The sequence below is a fragment of the Heteronotia binoei genome, chromosome 19 (assembly GCF_032191835.1).
Source record: "Heteronotia binoei isolate CCM8104 ecotype False Entrance Well chromosome 19, APGP_CSIRO_Hbin_v1, whole genome shotgun sequence".
NCBI lineage: Eukaryota > Metazoa > Chordata > Lepidosauria > Squamata > Gekkonidae > Heteronotia > Heteronotia binoei.
In genome coordinates, this window is record NC_083241.1 from 12424840 (window position 1) to 12437578 (window position 12739).

A 12739-nucleotide genomic window follows, 5' to 3' on the forward strand; every position below is an offset into this window, starting at 1 on the left:
TCTTCCCCTGGGGAAGGAGGGAAAGAACCAGAGCTTCCTTTGCCCAGTTTCCTGGATCACATGGGAGAGATGCAAAGAAAGCACCTTTAAGACCAAAGACTGCTAATGTTTTAAGCATGTTTTATTTTAACCTTTTAAAAAAGTCTTTGTGTTTGTCTGGGTCCTTTATAAAGCTTATATCTCTGCTACTTGGCATTACATTTTATGACACACATGGCCCAGTCTGATAAGGTGTTATTTATGTCCAGGGGGGGGGTTTGTAGCAGGAACTCCTTTGGATATTAGATGGCACACCCCTGATGTAGCCAATCCTCCAAGAGCTTACAGGGCCTCCTGTAAGCTCCAGGTGTCAAGTCAGCTGATTCAATAATGAGGCCTTGTTGATACAAAGTGGCTAGTTTATTGATATCATTGTTCTCGACTACAAGGAGATTGAAAGACTGAAGATCATACAGTAAAAGCAATCATATAAGGTACACATCAAAAGGATTCTTGAGGGAGGGGCACTCTATGCAGGGCTCATTCACACATTGATGTTACCATTTCGTTCTCAGGACTGGCTTGGCCTTGAGCGTCTTCCCGACTCCAAACCTCCCCCGACGCCCTGCCTGAGAAGGCACCATAATCTCTTTCCCATATTCCCATTTCAAAGCAACACTACATAACAAAGGAAAGGAAAGGGTGAGGAGGGTTCAGGCTAGCAGCATTGGCATACAGTGTGGCTTTACCCAGGATACATCTCTCCTGAACCAAAGATTGAATGCAGGCTTGACCAGAGTTAAAGCAGACTTGACACCAGGAGGATTGGCTGCATCAGGAGGGTGTGGCCTAATATGCAAAAGAGTTCCTGTTGTTAAAAAAAGCCCTGTTTATGTCAGATCTGGCCCCCATAACAAATGAGTTCAACACCCCTGGATAAGAGGATGAGTCCTCTGTGAACTGTGTCATGAAGAGTTAGGCCTTTGAAGGTCTGGGAGGTGGGAAGAAAGCCCGCACTTTTTGGAATTACTTAACAATGTCTGCTTTTCACTTTCCCTTCTGGCAAGCCCTCCTAAGGGAGAGGTCTGCACCAATGTTCCTTCTAAGCTGCAGAGTCTTGTGAAGAAAAATTCTACTTTGTGAGCTACTGGCATTAAAGCTGTGAGCTACTGGCATTAATGTTGTGGGCTACTGCTTAACTTGGTGTGCTCTGGGGCAATTCTTCCTGAGCTAAGGCAAAAATGTATGAGCTGGAGGCTAAAAATCTGTCAGCTAGCTCGCACTAACTCAGCTTAGAGGGAACACTGGTCTGCACCTGTAAAAAATCAATAAAGCTTTCCTAGGCATTCATAGTGGAAGTCTATCTGAGTGTTACTTGGCAAAACCTCACACTTATGTGTTGTCAGCTATACTGCAAAGCCTTTCTTTGACCTCCTTTCTCTCCTAATAGAAAGACTGGCCTGCTTTACATTTCCCCCTTAAGCACCAATTTGACGCTGAACGAATGCGGTGTTAACAAATAACAGGAACCGAAGAAGCGGCAGGGCACAAATTTCACCAAGTTCTCATGTGGAGTTTCCCAGTTGTGTCAACCAAACAAGGACCCCTAGCCCTTCCTGCCACCCTTGCTTTTACAATCTGACTGCGCACAGAATGACAAAGCCAGTAAACATGTTGCAAGCTATGCAAAAAAACCAAACAAAAATGTTATGGAGAGAGACGCCGGTTCCTAAGTGGGAGCATGTGTCTTCCATCAGGTTTATTTTAGCACACAGACTGCCCTAGCCATGTGCAGTTCTGTAGCCACATCTGGACTCAGGTACACAGCTTAAATACTTCCTCCATGGAAATATGGTTTCCATTGGGTTAGAAGACAATGAGGGTGTTGTGAACCACAAAAACCCTCATTTTTAAAATGGAGAGATTCAGTGGCAATCTGATGAATGCTGAAAACAGAGATGGTTTCCTTCTGCCACAATCATATCTATATCCTCAACCTCTACTTCCTTCAAACTCCCAAAACCAGTGGCTCCCAACCTTTTTGGCACCAGGGCCCAGTTTTATGGAAGACAATTTTTCCACGGACCAGTGGAGGGGAGGTGCTGGGGTTTTTACCTCCCCAGGCTGCCCCACCCCCGTCCCTGCTCCCCCACTGAGGTCTTTAAATGAGGGGTAGGTGAAGGTCGCTGCCATGCTGCCCCTTCTGCTCACCTGGGACCCAGGCAGAGGAAAGAGGTTGTGCTTCTGAGTGAGGTTTCACTGCCTCTTTTGTCCACCTGGGTCCTGGGTGGGCGGAAGAGGCAGTGGAGTAAAAGGGGTGATGCAGAGCCCCTGCCTTGCACCATGGCCCAGTTGCTAGCAGGCCATGGACCTGGACCGACCCGCGGACCAGGAGTTGGGGACCGCTGCCCAAAACAGCAAGAATCAAGGGAGGGGGCCTATCATGGGGTGAGGGGAATAAGCAGACCTTACAAGAACCTGGAGGTCCAGGAGTGACCCATATAGGATACTAAAGAGCCAGTCTGGTGTAATGGTTAAGTGTGCGGACACTTAATTTATTTTATTTTTTATTTGATTTGATTTATATCCTGCCCTCCCTGCCGAAGCAGGCTTATCTGGGAGAACTGGGTTTGATTCCCCACTCCTCCACTTGCTGCCATAGCTCTTGCAGAGTTGTCCTTGAAAGGGCAGTTTCTGGGAGAGCTCTCTCAGCCCCACCCACCTCACAGGGTGTCTGTTGTTTGGGGGGGGGTAAGATAAAGGCGATGGTGAGCCACTCTGAGATTCAGAGTAGAGGGCGGGATATAAATCCAATATCATCTTCATCTACAGTCCTGTTCCCTGATAGAGTCAATTTATGCCATTCAGAAATAAAAGACATTTTTCTTCCATGACTCACGAGATGTTATGTTTAACTCCAGATTCTGGAAGGAAAGTGGAAATCTAGGCCCTTCCAACACTGGTTATTCTTCTACTACGCCAAAAACTTTAAAAAAAAAAATCCCTCCATAGGTGACTTATTTTATTTATTCATTCATTTGTTCCACCTTTCTCCTCATAAAGGAGCCAAAACAGTTCACCCTTGTGGGGCAGAGGGACTGTGGCTCAGTGGAGGAGCCTCTGCTCCATTTGCACAAGGTCCCAGGTTCCATCCCTGGCATCTCTAGTTAAAAGGAGGTGAGATATAAGACCTCTGCCTGAGACCCTGGAGAGCTGCTGCCAGTCTGAGTAGACAATACTGACACCGATGACTGAAACTGATAAGGCAGTTCCACATGTGCACAATTTATTCTCACGACAATCCCGTAAGAGTGTGTCACTGGCCCGAGGTCAGCTAGTGAGCATCCACAGCAGAGTAGGGATTTGAATATCTGTGTTTCCCAAAATCCAATTCTGACATGAGCTTAAAGAAGACAGGGTCTCATACCCAGTGAGGAGGAGGAAAGTTGGGTTTATACCCTGTCCTTCCCTCGGCGTCTCAGAGCGACTTACAATCTCTTTTCCCTTCCTCTTCCCACAACAGATCCAGATGGCAACCCATGTTGGTCTGAAGCGACAGAATAAAGTTAGGACGTGCATGGCTCGGCCCCACAAACTTCCATTTATATCAGATCCGGCCCTCCTAACAAATGAGTTTGACACCCCTGACTACAATGCACTATACTTAAGGCAGTGGCACTTTTGAGACCAACAAAGTGATTCGAGAAGGCATGAGCTTTTGTGCGCAAGCACACTTCATCTCCCCACAACAGACAGCACAGAAATCCACGTGGAATGGATTTCCCACTCAGGCCTATAGGCAGAGCAGACTGGCATGGGAAATCCACTCCACGTTTTCCTCGTAACTTTGTTTCAATGGAGAGGTTTAACTTCCCAGCGTTCCTATGGCCGGCTGAAGCTTCCTGGAGTTGTGTCGTTGCAAATCAAGCGTGGATGCTTTGAGTCAGCTTTGTCTCTTCTCAAATGGAGTCAGAACCTAGTGAATATTCTAACTCGAAAACCCACAGCCAAAGGGGGCTATTCCACTGGAGAGCCATTGCTAATCTGAGTAGACCAGGGGTGGGGGAAGCTTGCATTGCCTTGCCTAGCCATTTCATGTTTTCCCAGGCTGAGAGCATTTTATTTTATTTTTAGTTTTCTGCTGTGTGATCCTTCTGCTTTTCCTTGACGTTCTATTTTTAAAACTGCATTGCAAAATCCCACTATTCCCCTACCTTTCCATTTTAAACAAAATTTTGCTAGAGTTTTAAACACGTTTGTATATTAAGTTAAAAAAAAATAACACCTTTAATTGTGTTTGCCTGTGTCCTTTATAAAGTGTACATCTTCTCTCTCTGGGATTACATTTTAGGACATGCATGGCTCGGCCCCACAAAGTCCCATTTATATCAGATCCGGCCCTCCTAACAAATGAGTTTGACACCCCGGACTAAGTGTTTACAATGCAATATACTTAAGGAGAGCTGAAAGGTGATATCATTTGGCAATGGATGGATAGGGTGGATAGATTGGAATGGGCCCTTCCATGTCACTGCTCTAGATTATCGCTCCCAATTCAGGCTTTGTTTCTCATTCGCAGACGCTCAGAATCCCCTTGGAACATCAAAACAGCTTATTTTGCAAAAACAAGAGATTTCTAGACCAATGCAGAGGAGGAGACTGGATTTATACCCCGCCCTTTACTACTCGAAAGAATCTCAAGAGTGGTTTACAATCTTCTTTCCCTTCCCCTCCCCACAACAGACACCCTGTGAGGTAGGTGGGGCTGAGAGAGCTCTGACAGAAACTGCTCTTGAGCGGAACAGTCTTGAGAGAACTTGTGGCTGACCCAAGGTGCTTGTGGAGGAGTGGGGAATCAAACCGGGTTCTCTCAGATAAGAGTCCGCGCACAACCACTGCACCAAACTGGCCATGCTGGTCTGTAGTAGAACAGCTAGATTTGAGTCCAGTATCATTTTAAAGATCAGACCAACAGTACTTTCAACGTATACGCTTTTGAGAATCAAAAGCTTTCAAAAGCTTAGACCCTCCAAAATCTTGTTGGACTCTCCAGCGCTACTGGCCTCAAATCTAGATTTCTAGACAAATACAGGAGTTCTAAAACTAACATATGCTCTATAATAGATCCAAGTGGGGGGCCGTGTTGAGCTGAAGCAACAGAATAAAGTTAAGAGTCCACTGGCACCTTTAAGACTAACAAAGTTTGATTCTGGGTATAAGCTTTCATGTGTGCACACACATCCTCAGACGCATTGAAACAGACTTTGCCAACTGTTACAGGTGGAGGGGGAGGTTAACTGCCAGGAAGCGCTAGCTAGAGTCAAGATGTATAAATACTTGAGTGATAAGTATAGCTCAGATTGGATTCTTGCATCTGCTTGTAAACTCTTTTTATGATCTGTATGCTAACTGGCTGCTATTCACAGGTCTTACCAACTGCTTTAATCCAATCTCAGTCCAGTCTCTCAACCAGTTTAGAAATCACAGTTTCCTTCCAAGGCTCTTGAATGTTGTACTGGAGTGAGTGGCGATTAGAATTTTGTTAGTTGGTTATAGAAGAAGACTGAAGACTGCAAATGTATACCCCCTCCCTTCTCTCTGAATCAGAGACTCAAGAGTGGCTTACAATCTCCTCCCCCCCCCCACAACAGATACCCTGTGAAGTGGGTGGGGCTGAGAGGGCTCTCACAGCACCTGCCCTTTCAAGTGGAGTGGAGATTAGAATTTTGTTAGTGGTTATAGAAGAAGACTGAAGACTGCAAATGTATACCCCTCCCTTCTCTCTGAATCAGAGATTCAAGAGTGGCTTACAATCTCCCCCCCCCCCACAACAGATACCCTGTGAAGTGGGTGGGGCTGAGAGGGCTCTCACAGCACCTGCCCTTTCAAGTGGAGTGGAGATTAGAATTTTGTTAGTGGTTATAGAAGAAGACTGAAGACTGCAAATGTATACCCCCCCTCCCTTCTCTCTGAATCAGAGACTCAAGAGTGGCTTACAATCATCTCCCCCCACAACAGATACCCTGTGAGGTGGGTGGGGCTGAGAGGGCTCTCACAGCACCTGCCCTTTCAAGGACAACTCTCGTGAGAGCTATGGCTGGCCCGAGGCCATTCCAGCAGGTGCAAATGGAGGAGAGGGGAATCAAACCAGATAAGAGTTCGCACACTTAAGCACTACACCAAACTGACTCCTATAAGCCCACCACAGCCCTGCTGCATCAGACGGGTGGCTTAACTAGTCCATCAGCTGTCTCACACAATGGCCACCCAGTTACTCCGAAGGGCCAACAGTGGGGCATGATGCTTTGGCACATAATGGTCAGGGGGACAATAAAAGAAGAGTGGATTCAGAGGTTATGTTTAGCTCCGTAGCACTGTTTTTTGACCTCAAGCACCATCCATGGTGGTTCTGCACAATCTGCGACTCACCAACGTGTTGGCCATACATTGAGGTCTGCCAGATGTATTTGCAACAAGCAAAATCAGGAGATAAAATATTCCATTGATATTGGGTCACAAGCTGTTTAAGGACTGCTGTGAGATAGAAACTACTGTTGGGGTTCGGATCTAGAACTAGTGATTAGCAGTAAAACTTCTTGCTCCTTACAGCCAGCCAATTACTATGTATTCGGTTTCGTTTCCAGTACTCTTCAGTCCCAGGACATTCCATACTTATACTTACTAACAAATAAGCAAGATCTCAAGGCAGCAACAGGTATCAAGCGTGCAAAATGACCTTAACGATGTGAAGCAACTGCTGAAAAGACTCACAACGTCAACCAAACCGAATGTGAATTACCGTATTTTTCGCACCATAAGGCGCTCCAGACGATAGGATGCACCTTCCTCCTGGGGGGCGATCCGCTGCCTCCGATCCCGGCGCTTCCTCCGTGCCTGCCTGCCTGGCTCCAGCTCTGATGCTTACAGCAAGCGCCAGGATCGCTCCCTCTGCCCTCCGATTCCAGCGCTTGCTGTAAGCATCAGAGCCGAAGCCAGGCAGGCAGGCATGGAGGAAGCACCCGCCCCCTCCGCAAACCCAGCACTTTGCGAGCGTCGGCTGTGGAGGGGGCAGCATGCTTCCTCCGTGCCTTTCTGCCTGGCTTCAACTCTGACGCTTACAGCAAGCGCCAGGATCGGAGGGCAGAGGGAGCGATCCTGGCGCTTGCTGTAAGCGTCAGAGCTGAAGCCAGGCAGGCAGTCAGGGAGGAAGCACGCTGCCCTCTCCACAGCCGGCGCTTCCAAAGCGCTGGGTTTGCGGAGGGGGCGGGTGCTTCCTCCGTGCCTTTCTGCCTGGCTTCAGCTCTGATGCTTACAGCAAGCGCCGGGATCGGAGGGCAGAGGGAGCGATCCTGGCGCTTGCTGTAAGCGTCAGAGCTGGAGCCAGGCAGGCAGGCGCGGGGGAAGCACCGGGATCAGAGGCGGAGGCAGTGGATCACACCCCCCCCCCCCGGAAGGTAGGTACCGGTACCTTCGCTCCATAAGACACACACACTTTCCCCCCACATTTTTTGGGGGGGGGGAAGTGCATTTTATGGTGCAAAAAATACGTAGTTGCCTGATCTAGTCAGCAGTTTAACAGAGGTTAAAACAATCATTCCCATGGAACAGACAGCAGAGGAAACAACGTCTTGAGTTTGGAAAGATTAATTTTATACTAGAGCAGCGCAGAAGGGTTGCAAGTTACATCCGTTACTTACCCACGGTCTCACAGGGCTCATCTTTGTGGACACAAAAATCTGTCCTAAAAATAATAAAAAATAACCTTAATTATACTCATTTGGGAATGCAGTCTTAGAACATGCCGAGTGCTTTCTGTACATTATTTCAACATTTCTGCCACATCTCTGTTGAATCCAAAAACATCAGAGCACGGAAATTTATATACACACTTGTACATTTAATTTTATGTATCAACTGCAGGCCTGCAATTATGGAAACAGAGGGCGCTTCTCTTTTTAGCTATGTCATATTATGTGGGTGCAGCTGAGCAGGAGGCAGCATTCCATGGGTATGAGAGCAAGAGAGATTTTCAGCACAATCCTAAACACCCGTCTACATCCACTGACATCAGTAGGAGAGAGCTGGGGATGCAGGAAGCAGTAGAGTTGCCAATCCCCAGGTGGGGGCAGGGGATCCCCCGGTTTGGAGGCCCTCCCCCCGCTTCAGGGTCGTCAGAAAGCGGGGGGAGGGGAGGGAAATGTCTACTAGGAACTCTGTTATTCCCTATGGAGATTTATTCCCATAGAAAATCATGGAGAATTCATCCACAGGTATCTGGGCTCTGGGAAGGCTGTTTTTTGGGGTAGAGGCACCAAATTTTCAGCATAGCATCTAGTGCATCTCCCCAAAATAACCCCTAAGTTTCAAAATGATTGAACCAGGGGGTCCAATTCTGTGAGCCCCAAAAGAAGGTGCCCCTATCCTTCATTATTTCCTATGGAAGGAAGGCATTGAAAAGGTGTGCCGTCCCTTTAAATGTGATGGTCAGAACTCCCTTTGGAGTTCAATTATGCTTGTCACAGCCTTGCTCTTGGCTCCACCCCTAATGTCTCCTGGCTCCACCCCCAAAGTCCCCCGATATTTCTTGAATTGGACTTGGCAACCCTAGGAAGCCGACAACAGTCAGCTGCCCACAGACCATATAGGAGCCCTGCAGGGGCGGTTCTGGTCTGCGGGCTATATGTTTGACACCCCAAGTATGCAAGTTTGAGCCACAGAGACCAAGGCTCAAATCACCACACATCCTCAGACTTCACTAGGGGTAACAATGAGCCAGTCACACTCTCTCAGCCTAGCCGGCCTTACAGGATTGTTGCAAGGATAAACCTTTCTATGTTTGCTGTTATGACCTCCCTGAGGAAAATCAGGATGCAAGCACGATGAATACCAACAGCAATAACCGAAGTATCGAAAGGTGAGTGGGTGTGAGAAGATAAGCCTCATGACCATATCATTTTTCCACTGGTAAGTTCTAAACGTGAGTAGCCCATCCTGAACCCTGGAGAATGGGTGGGAAATAAATCCCATCAATTTGCCAAAAGTCAAACAAATCTGGCAAAATTCCAGTGCAAAATTCAACACCATTTGGAACACACACACACACACACACACACACACAAAGGCAACTATTTGCTTCCGTTTGTCTAAAGACAGACATTAAGATTAAAAAAGAAACCATGGCAGGCGAATTTACAACATCCTGGGGGTGAATTTATAACATTACCGGTATTAGCTAATCGGTGTAGCACAATTCTTCTGTCATGGAATAAGCTCAACTTACCTGCACAACAGGTAAGCATTCTACCAAGACAAACATGGTGCTAACATTCAACTTCGTCCCTTCCCCATGCTTAGATGAGCTTCTCACTTTTTGATTTTAAGATTGCATGGACAATCTTAATTCTTTTAACCATTCTTCTCCTACCTAAAAAAATATAACTCTGAGGATTTGGAAATAGGGTTGTCAGGAGATAGGGTGACACAGAAGTGGCACAGTTATACTGGAGATGCCCCATGTTCCCCAACCCCCACCCTCCCGCTGGCTGTCAGGCTCAGGCTAGCAGACCTATTTGGAGATGGGGGTGAATTTATAACATTACCGGTATTAGCCAATCAGTGCTGTTCACAGCTAGCTATTTTGTTGTAAGTTTGTAGCACAATACTTGCACACACACACTTGAAAAAAAGATCATGGAAAAAGGAAAGGAACTTTGGGGGCTGTATGCAGTGAGAACATTTCCAAGACTGCACTTCCAACAGTTACCCCTTTGCCCTCCGCGATGAAATGCATGAGAATTTAAACAATGTTTGATACACCCCCCGCCCCGCCCAATCACTTCTTCTCTTTCATCTCTTTCTCCTTTGAGGACCTCCGTCATCGCTGCCTTCCCTCCACTGTGACGGCCCTCTGAAAAACCCGATCTCATCCAGACAGAAGCAAGAATGGACAAACCCAAAGAACCCCAGGCCTCTCTATCACATCTGATTGCTTGAAAGACAAGCCTTCTCACGAGGCAGCCGATGACATCTCGCTTTCGTTCCAGCTGGCGGGAGCCTCCTCGCAGGACTTCCCAGTGCCAGCTCGACAGAAGTTTATTTAAGGATTTATTATGTTATATAAACCGGTAAATCCTCCAGATGCTTTTTATTGTGAACTTTGGAGTAGGTGGCAGGCGGCACTGGTCCATGGGGGGGCGGGGGGGGGACGCTCTCCCCTAAGGGGCTCACGAGCACCGCAAACAAAAGCACGTTTCTGCCTCTTGCACTGCTCCAGAGAGACCCTGAAGATGGCGGGGCGGGGGGGAGGAGTGCAGCTTCAAACAATCCCTCCTGCATGCGGTCAATAAGAAGACATTGGATTTATATCCCACCCTCCACCCTGAATCTCAGAGTGGCTCACAATCTCCTTTATCTTCCCCCCCCCCCCCACAACAGACACCCTGTGAGATGGGTGGGGCTGAGAGAGCTCTCCCATAAGCTTCCCTTTCAAGGACAACTCCTGCAAGAGCTACGGCTGACCCAAGGCCATCCCAGCAGCTGCAAGTGGAGGAGTAGGGAATCTGGGTTCTCCCAGATAAGCGTGTAATGGAATACAAATTAACTCCTCTGTGTCGCACTGCAGGGAGTGGGGAGCGACTGCACACCTTCAGCTCCACATCTCCATCTGAGGGCTCCGAAAGGTGGTTTTGGGGAAAATATATCCAGCATGCACTGGTAGATGAGAACCATTACAGAGAACAAGGAGGTCAAATTTTGGGTTCTATCCCACTACAACAGATACCTCCATGCAGAAGAAAAGCGCCAGCAAATTAAAGCGCCAGCAAACTTTTACACACACTCTTTTATTTGGGAAGCATTTTAAAAAAATAGGGTTTGTAGAATCTTTCGGGATCAAGTGCCATGTTCTACTGGAGAAAGTTTTCCTTCCAGACGTTTTGTTCTCAGCTGCGGAGAACATCCTCAGTGGCGTTGCAGCCAGAGTAGGCGCTCTGACCTTCTTGGCTGCTGTGCATTGAGTGGGGCCAGGGCTGCTGGAGAGCTGCTATTTCTAGGCTGGAGGGGGTGTGATGAAAGGGCAATTGGTTTGTGGATGTTTGTTTGGTGGGGCTTCCTGGAAGGGTAGTGAGCAGCCCTGGCCCCACTCAGTGCACAGCAGCCAAGAAGGTCTGAGTGCCTACTCCGGCTGCAACGTCACTGAGGATGTTCTCCGCAGCTGAGAATGAAACGTCTGGAAGGAAAACTTTCTCCAGTAGAACACGGCACTTGATCCCGAAAGACTCTACAAACCCTAACGATGTTACCAGCCGTGGAAACCTGAAATCTTTGATAACATTTTAAAAAACTATGATAGTCTGAAATGGCACAGGCAGTATTTACTAAGAACTGTACCCCACCTGGTCCCCAACGTGGATCCCAAGAAATTTATGATACTGTTCTCCTTGCCACCATTTTATCCTCAGAGCAACTACAGCCATGTGAGATAGGTCAGGCAGGGACAAAAAGAGAGTGACTGAACCAAAGTGCCATGGCAGAATGTTCCTTACCCTGCCTTGGACGCCCACTGGGTGGGCTCGGGCCAGTCACACACACACACACACTTTGGGATCCCACTGGGGAGAAAGCACAGCGTAAACCTTACAAGATAAACGCATATAAATAAATTAGATCACTAAGAGGACTCTGCCCACTCAAACTTCAGATTCCGTTTTGAATGCTCTCCCTTCCCTCCCATGTTTTATGTCCCGACCTGGGTGGCCCAGAAGACCTTCTTCACCCAGAGGGTGATTAACACATGGCATTCACTGCCAGAGGAGGTGGTGGCAGCTACAAACGTGGCCAGCTTCAAGAGGGGATGGGAGAAACATCTGGAGCAGAGGTCCATCAGTGGCTATTAGCCACAAGGTATGGATGGAAGTCTCTGTCTGGGGCAGTGATGCTCTGTCTTCTTGTTGCTTGTGGGGGGGGGCACAGTGGGAGGGCTTCTAGTGTCCTGGCCCCACTGGTGGGCCTTCTGATGGCACCTGGTTTTTTTGGCCACTGTGTGACAGAGTCTTGGACTGGATGGGCCATTGGCCTGATCCAATATGGCTTCTCTTATGTTCTTATCTCAAGAATTCTGAGGATGCAGGAGATGCATGCAAAAGAGCCAGCAAAGTTTCCCAGGGAGGGGATGGTGCTCCTTATTAATGCAAGTTGTCCATCAAACTGGACTGCAGAGATCAGTCACCACTCTCCCCTGTGCTGGGTATCCTGGTGGGGAATCCAGGCTTGGGGAGGAAACCCTACACAGGGAAGCAAAGCAACCAAAGCTGAGGACGAGAATGATTCCTGCAGAAGAAAAACACCCGTGGAAGTTCCAGGGAAGCAAAAAAGGGTTTTGATAGCACTAGCAAACTTTTTCAGAGGAGTGCAGCATATCTCTTCTATGACCAAAAAGCTTCCATTAAGCCAGCTTTATTGTTAAACTAAATGATACCACTTCCCTGCCATGGGGAAGCAGTATCTTCTTGTTTGGCCCTCAGACATGGTTGATCTCATCTTAAGGAATCACAGAATCGCAAAGTGGGAAGGGATCCTCCAGGGTCATCTAGTCCAACTCCCTGCACAATGCAGTAATCACAGAATCATAGAGTGGGGAAGGAACCTCCAGGGTCATCTAATCCAATCCCCAGCACAAATGCCTTCTCCCTCACCAGGCCCAGCGCATGGGAGTAGGCCATGTAGACGGCTGCCTAGGGCGCCGCATGGCCCACAGAGCGCC

At 47.9% G+C, this 12739-nt stretch overlaps 1 protein-coding gene across 1 annotated transcript in view; it reads right to left on the reverse strand.

Moving 5' to 3' along the window:
* Positions 1 to 12739, reverse strand: part of ADAMTS17 (ADAM metallopeptidase with thrombospondin type 1 motif 17) — a 323961-nt gene that overhangs the window by 224936 nt on the left and 86286 nt on the right. The window contains exon 7 of the mRNA XM_060260248.1: positions 7677 to 7720. Coding sequence (XP_060116231.1) covers positions 7677 to 7720 — 44 coding nt within the window. The remainder of the gene's footprint in view (positions 1 to 7676; positions 7721 to 12739) is intronic.